Here is a 22357-nt window from a genome sequence, read left to right as displayed (position 1 = left end):
CATGTATGGGTTGAACTAAATGGACTTAAATGCCTTTATTTAACCTAACCTACTATGTACTGATGTTATAATTCACTATTTTGTTTCTCACATGGTATGTATATTTACATTTGTATGAGTTAATGGTATAAAGTATACATAATTACATAATACATAATAAGTAGAACACAATTTTATTTGGTACTTTATTACAGGAAGGGTTAGATTATCAGCGCAGCGCACTATAGAAATGATAGACCATTATACAGGCAACATCGGTAGCACTGTGACCTGTGCCCCAAATACATACTGTACATACATGTATTTAAATAGTGCATATTTGCAGCATTTGGTAAGGCATATATCGTGTGCTCTAGCATAATGAAATATATTTGGTCTAGGACACTTTACTGTAATACAGAACATTTTCTAGCATTTTAATTAATTGTATATAATGAATTAAAAATATGGCTTTCATGTTAGTATTTTAGTCAAACAAAAGTATCGCACTGTAGAATCGATTGCCTTGTAATACTGCTATAGTCTGTAGTGAGTACAGCTGACACCACTGCACTGTATTACACATTCTCTTTTGTTCTGTTGTTTACATTTGAATCTTCCATCTCTTTATTAAGATGTAAGTTGTTCAGCTGCAAAAAATATAATGGATATTAAATAATTGATTTAACAAAGCTAGCAATAATATGTGTGAGAATATATTGTCAAAGTCAAATAGATATGACATAGTAATCAATATGCATATGCTTGACAGGCCATCCAAATACTTTTTTCAAAGCACTGCTGTCTTATGCCACTATAGACTCAAGTAGCTATAGGGATCTAGAGATTACTAAAACAGACAAGGTGCACCAATCCTATAATAGAAATCTGTACTGAGGAAAATTAATATTTAGCTGCTATTTCCAGCTCCTTGTCTGGTAGTCTCTGGCTTTAAGGGCCCATTCTGACTTGTGCATTGCTGCAACAAACACTGGTGCATTAATTTGCATGCATTAATGCACTGCAACTGAATGCATAAGCGTGAATCCGCCCCAAAACTTTCTAAAATAAAAAGAGATCAGAATCAAGCATGTGGCATCTGAAGTCAGAACTCCTCATACTTACATAGTATTTGAGGTTGAATAAAGACACAGGTCCATCAAGTTCAACCCTTGTGTGTCTGTGTGTGATTGTGCATGTGTATGTGTGTATATGAGTCCCTGTGTGACCTTGTTTTTAAGTGTACCTGTACCCCTGTATGTTGTGGTCTCTGAGGAAGGTATCTAAATGCTTTTTGAATGATTCAATAGTCTCAGCTGATACCACTTCTTGTGGCAGCAAGTTCCAGACTTGAATCGCTCCAACTGAAAAAAAGCCCTTACTTCCCTTGTGGTTAAATCTTTTCTCCACCAATTTTAGGTGGTGGCCTCTAGTCTTTGTTACGGAGTTTACTGTAAAACGTTTATTGCTGATGTTGCCATCTCCACTAAACATTTTGTACAACAAAATCATGTCCCCTCTTAATCTCCTCACTTCCAGTGTGAACAAGTTTACATTTAGTAACCTTGTCTCATAGCTTAGGTCCTCCAGCCCCTTAGTTAGTTTAGTTGCCCTTCTCTGGACTCTCTCCAGCTCAAGGACATCCCTTCTGTGGATTGGTGGCATCTTTACTTGCTCTGGGTCATTGGCATGACAGCTAGGCAACTAACATATTCAGGAGTAAATGTTATCAACTGCAACCTGCATCTTTCTGTGTAGGTTTATTTTCTGTACTAGATGGAAAAAGCATGTCCAAGTCTTGTTGGTGAGGAGGGTGAGCTGGTAGCATAGCTTGCTAGGTCAGGCGATACATCAGTTAACCAACCTGACTGCTGTTGTCAGAAAACATTGATGGTATTGTGTTTTTGGAATCTATGCAATTTAATCTACACAGTTCATGAAATGCATTTAGTGAACACATTTGCATGAGGTGTGCATATCTACATCTACTAACTAGTAACTAAACGACATTCAATGGATGGGTTGGATTGTAGTGGAATGGATTCAACTGAGCTGAATATGACTCATGTCTCTGAGACTCATGTTTCTATGCACGGTTTTTAATGTATTGTGTTAATTTCATGGTCTATTGCCTGGTTTTATTTACTTGAAAAGGCTAATGTTTTTTGGTGGTTTAAACCAGTGGAAAAATTAACCAGAGGCAGAGATTAAAGGGAATATCCCAGGAATTAAATACATGAGTGGCCATTTCTGATTCGTTTATAAGGCCCAGGTCAGTGTGATCCTGACTTCACTTCCAAGTGAATGATTGAACTGAAACAAGCATATGTAAAGGTCATACTTGCTCTTGATGAGAGATTTGCCAGGTAATTAAGGGAGAGTAAGAATGACATCACCAGAGTGTGTGTTTAAAAAAAAACAAAAAAAAAAAACAAGACAGCAATGCCAAATACCGGATTAATAGTATGACACATTTATTTTTATTTTCTAACTGTACTAACCTCATACCATCCAATGTGCTGTAGATCTGGCACTCCTTTGTGCACAACTCATCTATCAAACGAGGACAAACCTTTCAAAGCTGTGAGCAAAGAAGTGCCAGGGCTAGGATGCGCCTGTCACGTATGAGACTTAAATATGTACAAATCATATAAATCAAACCTACATATCAGAGGGGCTTTCACACACCTGAGATTTGCTACCAATAATACGCACATAGAGAGAATCTTTCCTAGAAATGGAAACCATATATCCACTGAACTCCAGTGAACAGTAACTTGCTTTTCTCCCAAATAAATGGATCGAGTGTTACTAGGAAGTGCTTTGTGATGCAAGACGCTTGATGTAAAATTCACAGTTTATTTTCAAGTGGTCCATTTTGTTATCAAAACAGAACCTTTTTGATGCTGACCTCAGATGTCTCCTACTCTGTCTGCCTTTAGGTGATCCCTGAAAACTCATTTAATCAAGAAGCCTATCTGCCTCTGTCCACTTTTACGTGATCCCTAAAACTCATCTCATCAAGAAGCCCATCCATCTCATCAATAAGCCTATCCGCCTCTCTCCACCTTTAGGTGATCCCTGAAAACTCATCTCATCAAGAAGCCTATCCGCCTTTCTCCACCTTTAGGTAATCCCTGAAAACTCATCTCATCAAGAAGCCCATCCACCTCATCAAGACGCCTATCCCCCTCTCTCCACCTTTAGGTGATCCATGAAAACTCATCTCATCAAGAAGCCTATCGGCCTCCCTCCTCCTTTTGGTGATCCCTGTTATTGCCTTTTGTATCACTTGCCTCTCCATTTAAGATTGTAAGCCCTCACAAGTAGGCTATCAAATTGTATTGTAACTGTGCTGCCTCCCTCTTGTATTGTAATGTGTTATACAAACTGTTGGCACTATATACATTCTGTATAATAATAACAACATCTTAAATATGTGCCATGACCTCCACTGTGGTAAACATGGGCCCACTGAAAACAGTAGCAGCAGCAATAACCTAGGAACAAGGGGAGCTGAGGACCAAGAAAATGAGTCAGCGATGAAAAGCAGCTAAAACAGGGAAGGAAACAGCACGTTGAAGTGTGCTGTTTTTACTTGATGCAAAGTTAACATCTCTGATAAAGTGGGTTTATCTAACAAACCAGAGACATGAATAATGTTAATGTACAAAGTACAGTAATACATTGGACCACAGGAAACTGAAAATTGGTTGCTATCAGTTTTGTTGAGGAACAAAATTCTATCTAGTGCACATATATATAAAATGCAAGAAAGTTTGCAGATGTAACGGACATATAGTATGTCATGAATCATGCCAAAATAACAACTAACACATAAAAGAGTTGAAAAGAGGAACAGATTACCAATCTTGACTCACCAGCTCTTATTATATCATTATAAACGAAACATAGAATTTCTTCTTGAGGTTTGGTACCATCTATAAAAACTAAAACAGAAACAAATACAATAAAATAGCAGAATATATATTACAGTTATATATGCTATATTTTTTAAAGATTTGGGACTTAAAGTGAACCTTGTGCCCAGATGCTGCACACTAATTATTTACATACAGGTGAAACTCAAATAATTAGAATATCGTGCAAAGTTCATTTATTTCACTAATGCAACTTAAAAGGTGAAACTAATATATGAGATAGACTCATTACATGCAAAGCAAGATAGTTCAAGCCGTGATTTGTCATCATTGTGATAATTATGGCTTACAGCTCATGAAAACCCCAAGAACCCCAAATCCACAACCTCAAAAAAGTAGAATATTACATGCAATCAATAAAACAAGGATTGTGCATAGAACAATATCGGACCTCTGAAAAGTACAAGCATGCATATATACTCAGTACTTGGTTTGGGCCCCTTTTGCAGCACTTACTGCAATTACTTTTGCACGATATTCTAATTATTCGAGTTTCACCTGTATTCTGAACAAGCAGTAAAAGCACTTTCAAACCAGCTCACATTCACCTGTATCTATAAGCATAGTTAAGAAATTCATTTTCAAATTTTATAAGATAGTTACTGTGTTTTTCTATGAGAACAGATCTTGGCAGGCTGCCAGCCTTCCATTGTAAACAATCAGCAGATGTTTCTAAGGGCTCATGCACACGGGCCTACAATATTCTGCATTCCGATCCGTAATGTAATGGCTCTGAATGCAGCATCCTTGTATTCTATAGGCTCATGTATTCTATAGGCTCAAGTTGCGTATACCAAGAATGGAAAAAAATCCTTGTTCGAGGACCTGAGTATGGCGCGATTGTATGCATGGAAATGTTTGTGCTAAACGTATTCACAAATGTACTCTATTGGAGCTGCCTTCCTCCTAGCAACCAAAAACACTAGGTGGCAAAGGCCCATCAATGGTGTGTAATCAACAGTACAAAACAAAAAGAATCCCCAGCACACCTGCCAGCTAGCCTGCAACAAAACAAAATACCCTGTCTAACAGTATACATTAAAAGCAGAGTTTTTAGTTGCACAAACCTTTGGCCAAAAATATGTAGAAGCCACACTGTCACCATCAAGGCACCTCTGTAAAGTGTCGTCCTAACTCTATTTATACGAGTCTCCTAGTGGGAGCATATTGATGCAGTTGATAAATTGAATGCAGGTGTACCAGTAGGTAGCCTACTCCTCCTCACAAGGTGCAGGGACGCCTTTTGAGGAGGAGTAGGCTACCTCCTGGTACAAGCATTCATGGGACCTAAGGTGTTAGAAACTGACTGAAACGGACTCTATAGTTTTGTTGTGATCTTTGAGTTTCTTTGAGAATGAATAGCTACACATTAAAAGCAGCTAGAGATGGAAGGCTTGTTTTAAAGCACTTTTACTGCTAATTAAGACTATACATATCATTTTAAGTCCATAGTCTGGGCACAGGGGCACTTTAGGATGCATACAATGTAAGAAAGTGAATTGGTTAATAGGATATTTTTCCCCCATTGGGGAAATTCCCCTACACTTCCTGTCTCATAGATCCAAAAGGGAAGTAAGCAGAAATCTCTCAAAAAGACAGAGAAATCCTTTACAAACAGTTATTATTATAACAAGTGGCCCCATTGGAAGACTTTCCATCTATTCTATTGTCATTTTTGGATTTCCACCCAAAAGGTGACAGTCTTGAGCCTGGCTACTAGAATAAATGGAAAAGGTGACATGTATACAAATAAAAACCTGACAGGGGTTTGACCACTCACACTATCCAAAACTAAAAAAAATAAATCACTTTTTCATACACTTTAAAAAATATATTTTTCTCTACACAGGGAACTAATATTGCGCAATTCTTCTCATAAAACAGCTATGTACCTATATCGTTTTGAACTTTGTCCATTTCTGTCTTGTGCTTTATGTACATAGGCCACACATAACCATCGAAATATCCTGGAGGATCAGGAGGATGATAAACCCGTGTACTGTGTAAGGAACATTTTCTCTGTTATTTTTACAGAAGAGGAAAGCAATGACAAAACATAAACCATATACCATATTGTACATTTATAACCAGTGAGAAAAACATACTTGTGTCAATTAGAACATAAACACAAACAAACATACATACATTCAATTAGAACATACAAAACATGCTGTTTTTTTACCAACTTCCTTAAAGAGGAACTTTACTCTTATCTTTGAAATTACAACAAAGACGTCTTTAGAAATGACAGATGCTTCTAGATAATTGCCGGCTTCTTATTCTTTGGATACCTTATTTTTCTTTTCCTCCGCATTCTTCTCACAGTGGAAATGTTTACTAAGGGCAGATTAATATATCTCCCTTTACTACCTGGAACTCCGGCACATGTGACTGGGACATGTGACCATGCACATCATCTCAGGGGAGGAGAATGCCTTTCCCTGAGATCTCACGAGATTTTGAAGTTTACAAATGACATTTCACACCAGTGCAATGTGATGTAACCTTCCCAGGATGCATCTCCTAGCCACATTACATCTCTAATGCCCAAGAGGACCAGGAAGTTGGAAAACACTATTTGTAAGTAAAAGAAAAAATAGGTTTCTTTAACTAATGAATGCAATATGATCTCATATGAGCATGCAGAGCTGAGTGCTGATGTGATTTTTAGTGAAAGGAGGTAAAGGTCCGCTTTAAACAGACACTGCCTCCATGCCAGTATAGGGCAATGTGACAGTGTCTTTGCAGATCTTCCCAGAGAGAAGGTGACCTTCTCCCTGTCGGAGTGCTCGTGCCTAGCAGTCAATCTTTAGACCTGAGCACTGTCACATGACCCAGGAAGTGACTTCACTGCTCCCCAAGTCACCGACACTGTTGATTTCAGAAGGAGCAGCAACGGGAAGGGAGTATGATGGAGTTTGAGAGACACCTTTGGGGAGACACTGTCACTTTACCCTGCATGTGACAGCTTTAGCAAATGTTTTATCAGCCCTAGCTACAAACCTGTGTACACGAATCATCAATGCATCATCATCCATGTGCATCATCTATGTATTCTGTACTGTGGATCATTATTAATGTCTGTCCATTTAAAAGTTGCATTTAAGTAACAGGAGTCTGGTGGGCTCAGTCACCTATTGGCTTCATATATCTAGTGGAAACTCCACTAGTTATAGTTACTAACAGTGCTCAAACCCAGCTTGGAGTCTCACTACACTAGCTACACAATAAGGATGTCCTGCATACTTGTGTTGAATTTCCATAATATGGGATCCCTTGCAATTGCCAAGGCAGTTATTCAAACCTGGAACGTCATGTGCAAAGAGATCACCACTACAGTAAGGGCCTGTGTCGATGGATTTGGTTTGTTTCAAACGGGGTTTGCACTCTTATACTATGTCTATGGGGGTGCAAAATCTGCTTGAAGCAAGTCAAATGCAGGTCAGAGGGAGGTTAGCTGCAGGTCAAATGCACCGGAATTCCAAATTATCTCAGAAGTGTCTTAAACTTATGTCAAACTGATGCCATTGACAGAAACCCAAAGTACGGGTTAACACAGGTCAGAGGGGATGGACCTTGGGCGGGAACTCTTTATGAAGTACATTGAATCTATTAGGAATGACAGGAAAAGCACACTATTCATTTAGAGTTTCCATTAAGTAATAAATCTAGGTGTGCATTTCTATTGGTCTAAACCTGCTTCCAATTTGTACTACAGCCATGTATTTAGCAGGGAGCAACAAGTTCTTGTATGTGCATTTGATTTAAAGGAGAACTATGAGGTGAGTGCTTTTCACTCATCCTCATAGTTCTAGCCGACCTGTGACAATGAGACTGTCACAGGTCGGCTCAGTAGATCGGGAGGTGAGCGAACACATACCGGCGTTCGCTCACCTCTCGATCCTGTCACGGCTCTCTACCGTGACAGGGGAGGGGCTGGATTCCCCCCTCCTCGCTCCGATCCGCCAGCGCTGACTGGCGGAACGGACGGGGGCAGCTGGCTCTGCCTTTAGATAGGCTGAGTCAGCTGTCAGTCACGCAGCTGGGCGGATCCCGGCACAATTGTCGGGATCCGCTTCAGCTGCGGCGTCTCAGTATACCGCGAGCTACAGCTCGCGGTATACTGAGCCTAGGGTGACCGGTGGACGCTAGTTTGTGTCCTCCCGTTACCCTAAGGAGAACTATGGGAAAAAGACTTAACCCCATAGTTCTCCTTTAATATAAACTCTGAATAATCATTTTATGTAACTACATACCTCCTTCGCCTTTTACATTCTTCAAAGGGAACAGTTACAAAATATCTTCTATCGAATAAGTTGTCCAATGGCCTGGAAAGAGACACTGCATTATTGAACATAAACAACATCCGTCCTACAGCTACATTCAAGTCATTATATATATATATATTTATTTATTCAATAAAAAAACAATTTCAAAGCATAGCATACTTTCAGTATATGGCCCTCCCGGCGCCACAAAAGTTTGAAAGAACCAGAATCGGGTATACTGACATCAGCAGGTGGTGGCTGTCAGAATAAAATAACAGCAGCAGGAGATTCATCCATGCTATTTAGCGTGGATGAAGGAATCTGTAAAAATGTTTTCATTCAGTCTAATAATGTATGCCCATCTTTAAACGAAAAAAAAAAAATTAATGGAGTTGGCCATTACCTGCAGATCTTAAAATCAACCTTCCAAAATACACAAAAAAATTGTAAGAGCAGTGCCTGCTGTCCCTGATTGACTGCTACAACAGAAAAACTGCATTTTGTCACCAAAGTTTAATAAGTGCTGCAAGACAAAGCAGAGATTTCGGGAGTGTTTTTGACATATTACAGGTATTTATAGCGCCAACAGTTTACACAGTGGCTTACATACTGCAAATTCACATCAGTCCCTGCCCTCAAGGAGCTTACAATCTGAGGGCCCTATTGCACATACACACAGGACCAATTTAGATAGGAGCCAACCTTCCAGCATGTCTTTAAAGTGTGGGATGAAACCGGAGTACCCGGAGAAAAGCCACGCAAGCGCAGGCAAAAACATGCAAACTCCATGCAGATAGTGTCCTAGCCAGGATTCGAACCAGGGACCCCCAGTGCTGCAAGGCAGACATGAGACTATTTCATACTTACTCATAATGGTACAGGAGGAAACCTTCAACTATTAAAATGTGCACCATGTTTTCACATCTCTCTTGCATTCTATTTGATTTCTCTTCTGAGCAGGCACTTTTGTTATACTGAGACATCCAAGACTGCACAGCTGACATCATTCTTTCCATTTCCAAGGCCTCAAGTTCTAAGAGACGTAATATAAGAGACATGTACATGAGCCAATCATTGTATACAAGCAAAACACAATCAAGCTGTAACTGTGTAATAGATCAAATATTCATCAGTATAGGGTTAAAGCTGTCACTGAAAACAATAGCACGTTTTTTTTTCTTACCAATATTTAGGGAAATGATAGTGCTATTTAAATTAGTATTGTTTTTCTTCTCAAATCCCAACATGCCTCAGTCTCTGGGAGTCATGCCTGTGGCTGTCGGTCATGCAATGCCTCATGGGACTTGTAGTTCCACAACAGCTGGGGGGGCCGGATTTGCCTACCTCTGTCTTACACAGATCTCAGCGGTCATACACTGCTCAAACTTTGATTGATTCAATTAGAGGTATGAGTGGCCCTGATGAAAGCACCCGGCGTGGCAAAAGCAGATTTTTGTGGAAGGAGCCGGATAGAAAATTGTCAGGCGAACAGTGACTATATCCAATCAGGAGCAGTGACACTTCAGGTAGTCAACCGGCTGCGGCTCCCACCACCTGTCGGAATACAAGATCCCTTAAAGGGTCAATGGGAGTCGGCAGCAAGAGGTTAATCTCTTACTACTGAGAGACTGTTAGCAGTAAGCTTACAATATTTGCAGCACACTGATATTAATGTGCTGCTATTGAGAATTCTGTCAGCAAATGAATCCCAGTTATTGTGGGAAGCTTTAATTTAGTCACAGCTTTTTTTTTTTTTCACCTTAGAGGATGAATGCACTAAAACTAGAGGATGAATGCACTAAAACGTCACACTTGTTCCTAGATCTGGCCACAATACCTTACCTAGAGCTTTATATTTATGTGACATGGCCATATGAGGGCCACTCATGCAAATGGTTACATTAATGGATCAACCCCATTTTTAGTCTTGCCTCTGGAGTAAATATGACCTCCAAGCAGATGAAAAAACCCACAAATTAATGTAGCTATTAATAAATAATTGAATATATTTTTTACATGCAACTAGCATAAGTACCTGAGTTTGACTTGTTGGCACCCTACTGCAATCCCCTATACAGCAGAACACAGACTGAGAGAGGGAGGGGTAAAGCATAGAGTCAGCAAGGTATGCTGCATGCAGACATGCTCACAGGAGTAGAGAGCAAAGTCAGCATAAAGCTGGCCATACACCTATAGATTATCTGCAGATTTTTTATGGTCAGATGGAAAAAGTGCAACAGATTCCTCCATCCTGCTGGGCCAAGCTTCAGTATCTTGCTAGTCGCCCCCGCTGGCTCTCAAAATACCTGAACAATGCCTTCATCCAATCAGATTGTTCAGGTATTTTGACAGCCAGCGGGGCCGACTAGCAAGAAGCTTGGCCAAGTGGGGTATTCCTTCATCCACACAGTTTAGCGTAGATGGAGGAATCTGTTGCACTTTTCCCATCTGACCATAGAAAATCTGCAGATAATCTATAGGTGTATGGCCAGCTTTAGAGGTGGCTTGCCCAGTCTCTTGCTGTTCCCTCATCAGCAGACTGGGGTTGGCGAGAGGACACCACTGTATTCTTTCTACAGTCATCCTCGTGGCCATGCTATATGGCAGCTCTCTGTTAATCTCAGTACTGGATGGACAGAAATAGAAATAATTTGGAAGGTAAATCTGCTCCTCTATGTTTTTTATTTGTGTATTTCGCTATTTGCATTAAGGAGCTCTGTCCTAACACAATAATAATCTTAAATCCTAATGAAGTATTAATAAATGCTTACCATCATATTGCTTAAATCCTCTGTCATCTGTTGCAACTTCTTCATCAGGCTACATTATCAAAGAGAGCATTATATAATCAGCAAAGTTGAGTCATACTTATGTCAAATGTCATATTTGATTATCATATGTAGAAAAAGACAGTCAGTTGGTAGGTTGTCACACACCTGTCACATATCATCATAATTCCAATTATCCATTCATAGTTTAGATTCATTACTTAGCTTTTACCAGACAAATGAAAGCTGGCTTCTGATATGCCATGGCATGTCACCTATGCACACATTATAAAACAAAAACCTCGACAATTGTATCTATTCTTAAACAAAACCTCTACTCATAGATATATGGAGTGTTCCCAGCCTATATCTAAAATGCTAATTGTTTGACTGTCTCTGGCTTCAGTATTTTCTGAGCCATTGTCCTGGAATAGGCAAGCAACCAGTAAAGTCGGTTAAGAAGTTAGAATGCCTGCATAATTGTTCAAGATTAGTAGCTCATAAAATACTGAAAGTGATATTAGAACTGTAAATGCCAGGTCCGTATGGCATACTGACCTGGCCAGCTGGAAGCACTTTTGTAGGTCCATATGCCATACGTCCTTGGCAGCGAAAGGGTTAAATCACTTGCAATAGATGCTGTTCCTTGATGTTTAAAAGTTTTAGTTTCCTGCAGAATCAACTGGTCCCCTGAGCACTGGTTATTATATCCTGTTTTAGGGTGGCTCCTTTCCCTTGCAGAGTCCTATGGAGTCACCTTGTGTGTGCTAGTAAGCTGTGTGTGTCTGCACAAACACACAGACACAGCAAGGCAATATATTCCCCTCCCCCCTGCTCACCACTCCTCTTCTTCCCTTCTTGAAACTAGTAGATGGACAGCTGCTCTATCCATTGTGATCTTGTACTGGATAGGAAGTTGGTGGAAGCAAAGCTGTTGCTGCTGTTTTTGTTGACCTAATCAATTATCACACCTTAAATTTCATGAATTTGATGCGTGGTGGTCACAAAGTGTAATATTTGGTGCATTTAGGGAAAACCATTGGACCTTTTAAGAAGGCATTTCTGAAAACATAGAAGTGACTTCAGGTTGGCCCTAGATTTCTATGTGTTAACTATGTGTCTTCTTATTGACTCTCCAAGGCTGACCTGATATCACTAAAAAAGACTAATGATATATTTTCTATACAGCAATGGACATGGACATTTCAGAAATGATATACACACTCCTTCTATATATCATATACCACTGTGAGGATGACGAATAAAAAAAAGCAACGTGAACAGTAATTTGGTAGTTAGGGTACTGCATATATTACTCTTGTCATTTTTAAAGTAACCATTTTTTTAACAAAACTGGGAAAAAAATGAGTAGTACAGTTTGAGCTATGATCTGTCTGTATCTGATTAACCTGTAAGTTTCTGTTTATCTTATATACTTGCATGGTGAGATTATTTTTACAGTGGCAGAAAGATCCTTATCCTTAGAAAAACATCAGATTCTTAAGCGTATATTTGTTAAAGTGACACCAAACTAAGGAGTTGAATTGAAATGTGTGTTTTGCTCATTTTTAAAAATGCTCAGGTGTGAACCAGGTCTTAAAGTAACACAAAACTCAGGAGTTTAACCTTAAAAATACATTCAAGTCACCTAACTATTAACAAAAAATTATCGTATTTGTGTATCACTTGGCTGTAGATCCCCAAATCATCTCTGAATTCATGCTGATACTGTCCTGCCTTCTTGAGGGTGGATACTTTTGTTCCCTATGGTCTCTGTGTGTGTTGTAAAGTAGTCACCGCTCCCGTGATGAACTACAATCTCAATTCAAATGAGTAAACTAAACGTGAGATTATAGTCCATTACAGGGGCGAGCTTTGAACGGTGGCTACTTTACAACACACAAAGGGACCATGGGGAACACTTTGTTTTAAAGAAGTTTTCCTCTTTGTTCTTGTTTAGTCTCTGAGAAAAGAATGTGAAGGAGCATCTCCCCAGTGGGACACGGACCGCAACAAATAAACTGAAAGGGGTTTTAAACAAATTGCTACTCCATCCATTACTAAAGATGCTTTGGCTATCCATTCAAAAACAAAGCTTGTGAATGTTGTTTCATATGCTTAGCACCCACATTTTTCAGGAGACAAATATTGGTGAGATGAACTCCATATGCACTAATCATATGTTAAATCCTAACCATTCTAGATATCCAGCAACATTTTCTACCCACAAAATCTAGCAGTGGTTTATTCATAGTCCAGTTATAGCCATGGTAGGTCCAAAACTACCTGTTCCCTATGACACGCTGCAACCTAAATTCTATTTACAATTCATAAACATTACCCATGATATTTATCTCCTTTTTGCACCTGATACTGACATCATCCCTTTCTAAGTGGACATGTGGAAATATGTGATCCTGATAAGCATTAGCAATTTAAACAAAAGTTTTATAAAGCTAACTAAAAAAAGATCTATGAAAGCAAAAATATGATGTTTACCCAAAACATGTTGACACTTTAAAAACATTTTCCATATATTACACCATTCACATGAGTACCTTGAAGTAGTCATCCTGGCTGATTATGCTGCAGTTAGAAAGGACTTTCAGAAGTTTATTGGCAAGTGTTGTTTTCCCACCATTTGTCACTCTGTTTAAAAAAATGTAACCGCATTGGTTGGTCAGAAATTGAAAAAATATCATACTGTATATTAAAAATGTTCAATTCCAGACAAACTGCAGCAAATAGAGTTTAACAACTATATAAATAAAACATAAGACAACTATATAAATAAAACATAGTAAATAAAAATGGATTTCTTTAAACATTAGCTAAGTAAGGAAAACATAACCGTGAAAAGGAAGACAATATACTTATTGTGTATTAAAAGAGTTTATACACGTTTCATATAGTTACACGTTGCAGAATTTGCCAAAAGGTATTCCGAAAGTACTCAAAATCATTTGACACTTGTCATAAGATAACCAAGATTTTGGAAGGATATGCTAAAGACTGGGTTGTCTAAAGCACTGAGGTTCACAAATCTCATTGCGGTGAACTACCCTGTGGCATATGTAGCACTCTATACACTGTATTGAATCTACTAAATAGGCATAGCCCCTGTCCAATGTCAACTCCTGTGTCCATTTAGGATTCCCATTTTCACTGGCAATCCCTAAGTTAACGGGTGATTTGTGTGTCCTTATATGCAGTGGTCATCCCTGCTTTCAGTAGTGAGCATTTTCTGGGTGTAGTTGTCACTTACTGCCATTTTGTCACCACGGCAGACTGCATAACAAAGCTCTGGGCCTGCAGGAGATAACATAAGACCAAGTAAAGACCCATCTGGAAGAGTATACTTTCCTAAAGGACCAGAGCTTTAGTCATATCATCTAGCATACAGCGAACAAGAAAGGGAGTAGCACAGCTCTAGAACAACCAGTCAGGTAAGCGACTGTTAGACATTGTGTTAGCTCACTACCCACGAGAATGTTTACTTGCACAGAGACATAGGGGTTCATTTACTAAAGAAAAACAGGCAGCTCACTTTTCAAGGGGGTTTTCCCTTAGATGGGAATAAGGTGATGTTCTGCTAACTTCCATCATCCAATCATGTGCAAGCAAAAATACTGTTTTATTACTTTCCTTCACTTGTTTGGGTATTTTTTGCAAAGTACATTTTCATTTATTAAGCTGTGGAAAAATTCCCTTGCAAAGAGAGAATTCCCTTGGAAAGTGAACAGCCTATTTGCCTATAGTAAATCAACCCTGAGCCATTAAGGAGGTTGAGTCTTATTGGAGGTTGAGTCGCCAATCGTTTGTGACCTCTTCTGCTTCCAGATCACTGACAGGATCAGAGATGTTAGATCTATTAGGCTGCAATGGCACAAGGACACAAATCTATCTCCTCAGTACTAAATGCATCTTCACATCATTTAAAACTAAAGCGAACATGTTGGGACATATGTTAACTGTCATTGCCAAGATTCCTACCCAATGCTGGAGGCTACCTGCCAGTAGTGTTAGTACCAGGGCAACATATGTGCTTGATGCTGTACATTTCTTCCAGGAGTTGTGGAATGGTAGATTAGAAGTCTCCGCTGTGCCTTCCTAATAGGTTTTTAACTTTTTGGAAAATCAATGGGAGAACTGGACACTATTTTCCTATTTCTCACTGAGAAGAGGTAAGAAAGTAGTAACCATGTGTGTGCTTCTTCAGGCAAATTGTACAATAATCAGTGGCAAGTCCTGACACGAATGCGAATGGCAGATGCCCCCCTGTTTGTATTTCTAGAGGAAACAGCATTTCATCTGTAGCCAGATTTAGTAAACAGTGGTATGAACCCTTTCAGTTTATAATGTGGCCAAGAAACGTAAATGCGAGAGGCTAATTGAGTGCTATTGCTAAAGTTTGAAGGAATTACAGATATTCTTGCCCTAATCTTACACTTGCCCCTGATTGAAGAACCAGCCCACAACAGAATTTTAGCTTTAACTGTAGGATGGGGGAGATGTCCCTGCTAGGGTTATTGATAGCACTCGATACCTAGGCACCCTACCCAAAATAAAAATAAAAATGTTTTGGGTGGAGTTCAAAGTGAACCTGTCAACCTCCTATCCAACCACTATAACATAATGCAGTTTCAGCACCATAATATCTCCCAGCAACCCCATCATAATAATGTGCTCCTTTATTATTACCATAATAATATATCCCACCATCCACACTATAATAGCTACCTCAACCACCAGCAACATATCTTCTTGCACTATAATAAAATCACAACCATAATCATTATGGTACAAGCATCAACACAATAATAATATTCCCCACCATCCCCACCATATTATTGTTATACCCATCATCAGCACTATAAAAATATGCCTCACCATCTGCACCATAAAAATGTTTTACAGCACTATAATAATATCCACCACCAGAACCATAATAATATTGCTGATCAATGTAATAATATCTTCCAGCAGCACCCCTATAATAAACGCCCTGTACTTTTACAGTAATATCCCTGTCATTAGAACAAAAAAAAACATTCCATGACATCAACAAATTAATAATATCCTCCAGTACTATAATAATATTTGCACCATCAGCACTATCATAATTTCCCCCAGCAATAGCACAATAACAATATCCCCACCATCTGCTCCATATCCCTATGCAACTTGAAGCAGCTGAATCCAGGTCAGACGCAACCTAAAGAACTCATTTAGTAACTGAAAGGCAAAGCAAAGCAACTCAGGAGCACCTGAACATGTACTGCATTTGACTCACTTCTCATGTCTGATGAGGATGAATAATACCCTCCAACAGTACTATATTAACATCCTTCACCATGACAATATTATCCTGCACGACCACCATCATATACTATTACCCACCGCTATATCAATATCCTCCAACAATGGCATCGTTATTAAATCTCCCACTATCATAATAATATCCCCACCAGAATCACCACCACTATCATCAACAGAATTATAATACTATACCCCCACACCATATCCATAACCCCCAGCACAGACACCATAATAAAATCCCCAGCACCCCGATAATATCCTCCACCACCAGCATAATAATACCATTCCCCATGGCCATATCAATATCCTCCAGCATTGGCACCATGATTAAATCCCCACAACCATAATAATACCCCCCACCAGCAGCACCTTAATATTTCCCACTACTATAACAATATACTCCAGCATAAAGTTAGTTCTCTAAACTACAGAGAGTTAAAGCAGAACTATGGGATCAGTGCTTTTCCCCATAGTTCTCCTCAGGGTCACGGGAGGACACAAACTAGCTATAGCTCGCGGTATACTGAGACCCCCGCAGCCGGGACGTTCTCCTTTAAAAAATAACAAATCATATGCAGAACATGTTAGCATAGTATCATTTATTTATTTGTATTAAATAGTAAAAACAAACTTACCCACCAATTCCAACAATTAGTGTTTTCATGGCTTGCGGTTCCTTTATATTCTTTCTGTGATAGAAAGCATGCTATGTATAGAAACTCATACATATTTCAAACAAATGTCCAGATTTTGCATACATGATCCTAGGTCAGTGATGCAAAAACTAAAAAAGACTTTGGATCAACGTGGAGGTCAAACAGCTAACTTTTTTTTCAAGGAAACATCAGAAATAGCAGCCTCCATTTTTCCTCAGTACAGATTTCCTTTAAACAGTGATATTGGATTAACATAGTACTTGTAAGAATTCAACACTTTAGTGAAGTAATAAAATTCAATTATTATCATTTAAAATGAGAGCAGTGGTCACACTGACTGATGTGCCTGCCCACCACCTGTCACTCTCTGCCTGGTGCCATCTACTGCCCATCTATCAATACCTCCAGTATAAAGAAGAATCTCTCTGTCTGCTGAAGGCCTTCAGTGCACTGCAAGTTTTACAAGTTCTTGGCATCACTCTTACCCAACTCAAATGTCTCTCAAAATGCTTTCTCTACTCTAAGCTTGTCTCATACAGTAACAATTCTGCCCACTTTTCTTCATTCTCTATTCATTTTCTCAGTCTCCACCCAAAACACCTATCTATTGTTATGTGCTACCTTTTCCTGTCTTGGTTTTTCTTTTTACTATAAATAGAACTTCTGTATCTCCTTTAGTATTGCTACCCTTTTCTTCTACCCTAAAATATCTGTTCTTCTTTCCTGAACCACCATACAACTGTCATAGCTGCTGTCATGTCTCTCACCCTAACCTGAAAACATTTGTTTGTCCTGGGGTCTCTTTCATTAGAAAACCTGCCTACCTTGGGGTACCTATCTCACCCTGGTGTCTAGAGCTGCAGCTAACGATTATTTTTAAAATCGATTAGCCGATTATTAAGTTCGATTAATCGGTTAATCGGATAAAATAAAATACATTTTTAAAAATGGCTCCAGTGATGGGACTACGAGTTTGTATTGAGATTGTAGTCCATCACAGGAGCAAGCTTGGAGCGGTGGAAGTAAAAAAAAAAGTGCGGTGTGCAATATAGTGAAATGAAAAGTGTAAAATTATAGAGCAATGAATGCAGAATGGCACCGGCTATAGAGGACTACAAAACCCAGCAATAGTACATGATACAGCACAATGCAGAATACCACCAGCTATAGAGGAATACAATAAATCCCAGCAAAGGTACATTATAGCTGGCGGTATTCTGCATTGCGCTGTATAATGTACTATTGCTGGGTTTTGTAGTCCTCTAAAGCTAGTGGTATTCGGCATTGCACCACTGTATAATGTATTATTGCTGAGTTTTGTAGTCCTCTATAGCTGGTGGTATTCCGCATTGCGCTGTATAATGTATTATTGCTGGGATTTGTAGTCCTCTATACAGCGCAATGCAGAATACCACCAGCTATATGGAAATACAACAAATCTCAGCAATACATTATACATAGAGTGTATAATGTATTGCTGGGATTTGTATTTCTCTATAGCTGATGGTACATTGCTCTGTATAATATATATATCAGCTATAGAGGAATACAAATCCCAGCAATACATTATAGAGCACCATGTGTGGGAAAGTGCCGGCTTACCTAAGCAGTCTTCCAGCAACTTGCTTCTGAGATCGGGCCTGTCTATCGGCGGCTGTCATCCGCCAACACCTGCACTTCCTTACTTCTCCCCGCGTCCCTGTTCCGATCGTGGATGTGGGCGGGCTGTGAGGCGGGGAGGAGGTGCGGTGCGTGGATGCGGGCGGGCCTGGCAGCGGCGAGCGTGAGGTGGGGAGGAGGTGCGGCGCACAGCGTGTGTGGAGCTGTGAACAGGGCCAACTAATTGGAAGCCGATTAATCGATGATGGAAAAAGTTGACAACTTTTTCAATAATCGATTATAATCGATTATGTCGATTAGTTGTTGCAGCCCTACTGGTGTCTCTTACTTGTTTTTTTTTCTTTCAGGTCTGTCTTTAACACTGTCATACTTGAATGACGCTGTTCACTTCCTACAGTCTCAAAATAATTTCTGTTTTACCATAAACAGTATGAACCTCGTATACAGAGCCCTGTTACTAGGGCCCCACTTAAAAGGTGCACTCTTAGTACATTTCTTTTACCTGCAATAACTGGGGCTAAATGCCTCCCAACTTTTAAACCTTTTCACAGCCTCTATCTCCTTTTACCTGGCAGTACTGTCCATTAATTACTTAACGGTTGCTGGGACACTGTTATAAGACACTGTTCACCATCCTTCAACACTCAACAGCTGTCTTGAGCTGCCTAACTGCACCCCAAACTGGCAATGCTGGAAGTGCCTGCTACATAAATAAAATCCCCACAACACCAAGGACCCCTGAAACATCCTTCTGACAAATAAATGTATGCCAGTTCGGGTATGCCTGGTACATGTCAAATTAAAGTAGAGATAAATGCAATTACTAAAATATAATGTTAATGTAATTTCAAAAGCTGACTAAGCTGCATCATATGAAATTTTTGTTTTTGGGTATAGATACACTTTAGTACAAGTTTATGATTGTTAAGAACGCATAGAGTGCATCCCGTTTAGGCATGCTGTCTATGTGAAAAAGGAACTCCATAATGAAGTTCACTTTTTTCAATGAACTTGTCCTACCACTCAGGCCCACCTCGGCCCTAGAAAACATAAAATTCCTAACTTACACTGCCAGGGCTGGAGAGTGGCCACGTGATGTTTTTCCAGCTTTCTCCAGTGCTGTTCATTACCCACCATACTCCTATCTTTGTTTACGTGTGCTGAGCTCCAGAGAAAGTAATGGTGCTACTTTGTGCCCACCAATGTTTTGTGCTTTACCACGACAGTAGAAGTGATTTTTTTCTGAAGATATGGGTAAACAATTTAACAGCCTTTGAACGTGGGATGATTGTTGGCGCTCGGAGCCATGGAGCGAGTATCAGCAAAACCGCAGAATTCGTTAAATGTTCAAGAGGGGTTAATTGTTAAAATGTTTAAAGACTGGATTGTCAGCCAAAAATCTGGGCCTGAACGTGCAAATTGTGACCGTCAGCGACTAGTCAATGTTAGGGCAGAACGGAGAGTGGCAAGACTGGTACAAGACAACAGAAGGGCAACAGTGCAGTGTCAGATTCCTCGCATCACCTTTCAACATCTTGTGGAGTCACGAGGCGGCCCAACGAAGTCATCTCGTGGAGTTATCTCATGGCCCAATGAAGTACTGATGGGTTGTCATAATAATCTGGCCACTCAGTGTACATACGTAAGAGCTTCCAATCAATTGCTGAGTCAATAGTGTTACACATATATAAACAGAGACTGTTTAATTCAGATAAAGACACATTTCACTCCCATCAGTTCTCTTCCTAACAAGACTATCACGTGTAGGACATTTCCCTCACCGGAAATGAGACATGTTAACAGTATTATACCTAAACCAATCAATTAATCAACAAATTCTTTACCTAAAGGAAAATTACTCATAAATACATATTCTGGGTTATTATAATCCTAACTAGGGATGCACCGATATATCGGCCGCCGAAACATATCGGCCGAAAATGGCACTTTTGGCATAATGCCGAAAGACCATGTTTCGGCCGATACATCGGCGCATCCCTGGTTTCTTTTCTCCCCGCTGGGCGCTGCTCTGTGTCCCAGCGGGGAGAAAAGAAAGTGACAGCCGGCCGAGCGCTGCAGGACGAGAGCGCTATGAGCGGCCGGCGTCTCCCCCCACATCAGTTAGCCGCCTATCACAGTCCGGCAGAGCGGTGTGGGGGCGTAGACAGCCAGCGCTGTCACAGGAGGCTGAGCTCTCCTCCCTGCTCCGCTCGATCAGCCTCCTGTGACAGCGTGTCAGAGAGGAGAGCGAGCACAAACACTCAGCGATCAGTGATCGCTGAGTGTTTGTACATAATTGAGGATATGGTATGTTAACTATATCCTCAATTATGAATGAATGGGAGCGATCTGCATCACCTCATGTTCATTCATAGTTGTAGGTATAGTAAACATACCATGTCCTCATGTTATCAATGAACAGGAACCCTCATTCCTGTTCATTGATAACAGGGGACACAGTAAAAGAGATTGAGGACTTTCTGTCCTAAATCTCTTTTTCTATTTTAAAAGGGAAACAATGCAGGCGTCAGGAGTAGGTAAAGCACAAACTAGTATATAGAAGCCAGTTGTCATGTGCCCTAAGTGCCCCGCGCTTGCAATGTCCCTGCGAGGACGGCAGTTCTGCCTGTTGTTTTCAAGGATATACAGTATATACCCATGCATGCCCACCATTTTAAATCTTAAAAATGTATTCAAGTAACCTAACTGCATTCAAGTAACCTAACTGTCCTTCCAGAAGGAAGGACAGTGTCGGCACCAATTCAGAGATGATTTGAGGATCTACAGCTGAGTGATACACAAATAAGGTACATTTTTAATTAATAGTTAGGGTACTTAAATGCATTTTTAAGATTTAAAATGGTGGGCATGCATGGGTATATACTGTATTTTCTTGAAAACAACAGTGGAACTGCCGTCCTCGCAGGGACATCGCAAGCGCAGGGCACTTAGGGCACATGACCGCTGCCTTCTATACACTAGTTTGTGCTTTACCTACTCCTGACGCCTGCATTATATATACTGTTTTGTACACCACATATTCCTGACTCCTGCATTCTGGTATGCATTTTTAAGGTTTAACTCCTGAATTTAGTGTCAATTTAAAACACAATCATTGCAGACCCTGCATATGCAATGGGAATTTATGGCTATTCCACACGTGCACATAACTGCATGTGAGAGCAAAGTCTAAAAAACATTAACACAAACCAATAAGATTATTTGCATTAAGCAGGTCACATTCACATAAAGCAACTTGAAATAGAGTACAAATTATCTTAATATGACAAAGAGCAAAGCTTACGGTCTCGTGTTGTGCACTGGAGATTCACATTATTTCTATTTTCCTTGTGAGAAGCCTTCTGCACGTCTCTGGCAGCTAATTGTAAGTGGGCAGGACGAGTAGTCTTGGATTGCTGAAGTTACAAGTCACGTGGTACTATAAAAGGTAGTCACATAGTTAGTCAAGTTAAAAAAATACACGATTTCAACAGAAACAATGAATAGATAAATTAAAAACCTCAGTAGGAGATTTTTTCAATTGTAAAGCAAAAAAGAAAAACAATCAAAACGTGCAGCTATCTTTCTTCTCTGGTGTGATTCTTCCAGCATAGTGGAGGTAGTGTAAACTTTGTTCAGAATGAACTGTGCTTTGGCACTCAAGGCGATCATATCAGTACTCCCCCTGTCCTTTCAAACTCCAATGTGCAGAGCTTGCATAAAAAAATGCTGAGTACTACCCTCAGCAGCTGAATATTTGATCTACTTCCCCAATGGCAGTTTAATGAACTTTGTTTCATTGTTCT

General features: G+C 39.8%; 1 protein-coding gene across 1 annotated transcript; it reads right to left on the bottom strand.

Moving 5' to 3' along the window:
* Positions 1–458: 458 nt before the first annotated feature.
* Positions 459–21862, bottom strand: NMRK1 (nicotinamide riboside kinase 1). The gene is made up of 9 exons (XM_018566526.1): positions 21856–21862; positions 16911–16964; positions 13515–13605; positions 10960–11008; positions 9056–9221; positions 8177–8248; positions 5813–5919; positions 3861–3929; positions 459–629 (listed from the first exon to the last, which is right to left on the bottom strand). The coding sequence occupies exons 2-9, from the start codon at positions 16937–16939 to the stop codon at positions 610–612; spliced, it is 603 nt and encodes a 200-aa protein (XP_018422028.1). The 5' UTR covers positions 16940–16964; positions 21856–21862; the 3' UTR covers positions 459–609.
* Between the last annotated feature and the right edge of the window lie 495 nt (positions 21863–22357).

Source organism: Nanorana parkeri, unplaced genomic scaffold (genome assembly GCF_000935625.1).
Source record: "Nanorana parkeri isolate BGI_ZX_2015 unplaced genomic scaffold, ASM93562v1 scaffold957, whole genome shotgun sequence".
Classification (NCBI taxonomy): Eukaryota; Metazoa; Chordata; class Amphibia; order Anura; family Dicroglossidae; genus Nanorana; species Nanorana parkeri.
The sequence above is the reverse complement of the archived record's forward strand: the minus strand, read 5'-3'. Positions and strand labels throughout refer to the sequence as shown.

Excerpts from the sequence above, each read along its gene's own strand:
- NMRK1 (XM_018566526.1), bottom strand. The coding sequence starts at position 16,939 with ATGAAAACACTAATTGTTGGAATTGGTGG. Across the intron at positions 11,009-13,514 it reads GCCAGGATGACTACTTCAAG|CCTGATGAAGAAGTTGCAAC; the intron begins GTACTCATGTGA and ends TTGATAATGTAG. Across the intron at positions 630-3,860 it reads TAATGATATAATAAGAGCTG|CTGAACAACTTACATCTTAA; the intron begins GTGAGTCAAGAT and ends TATTTTTTGCAG.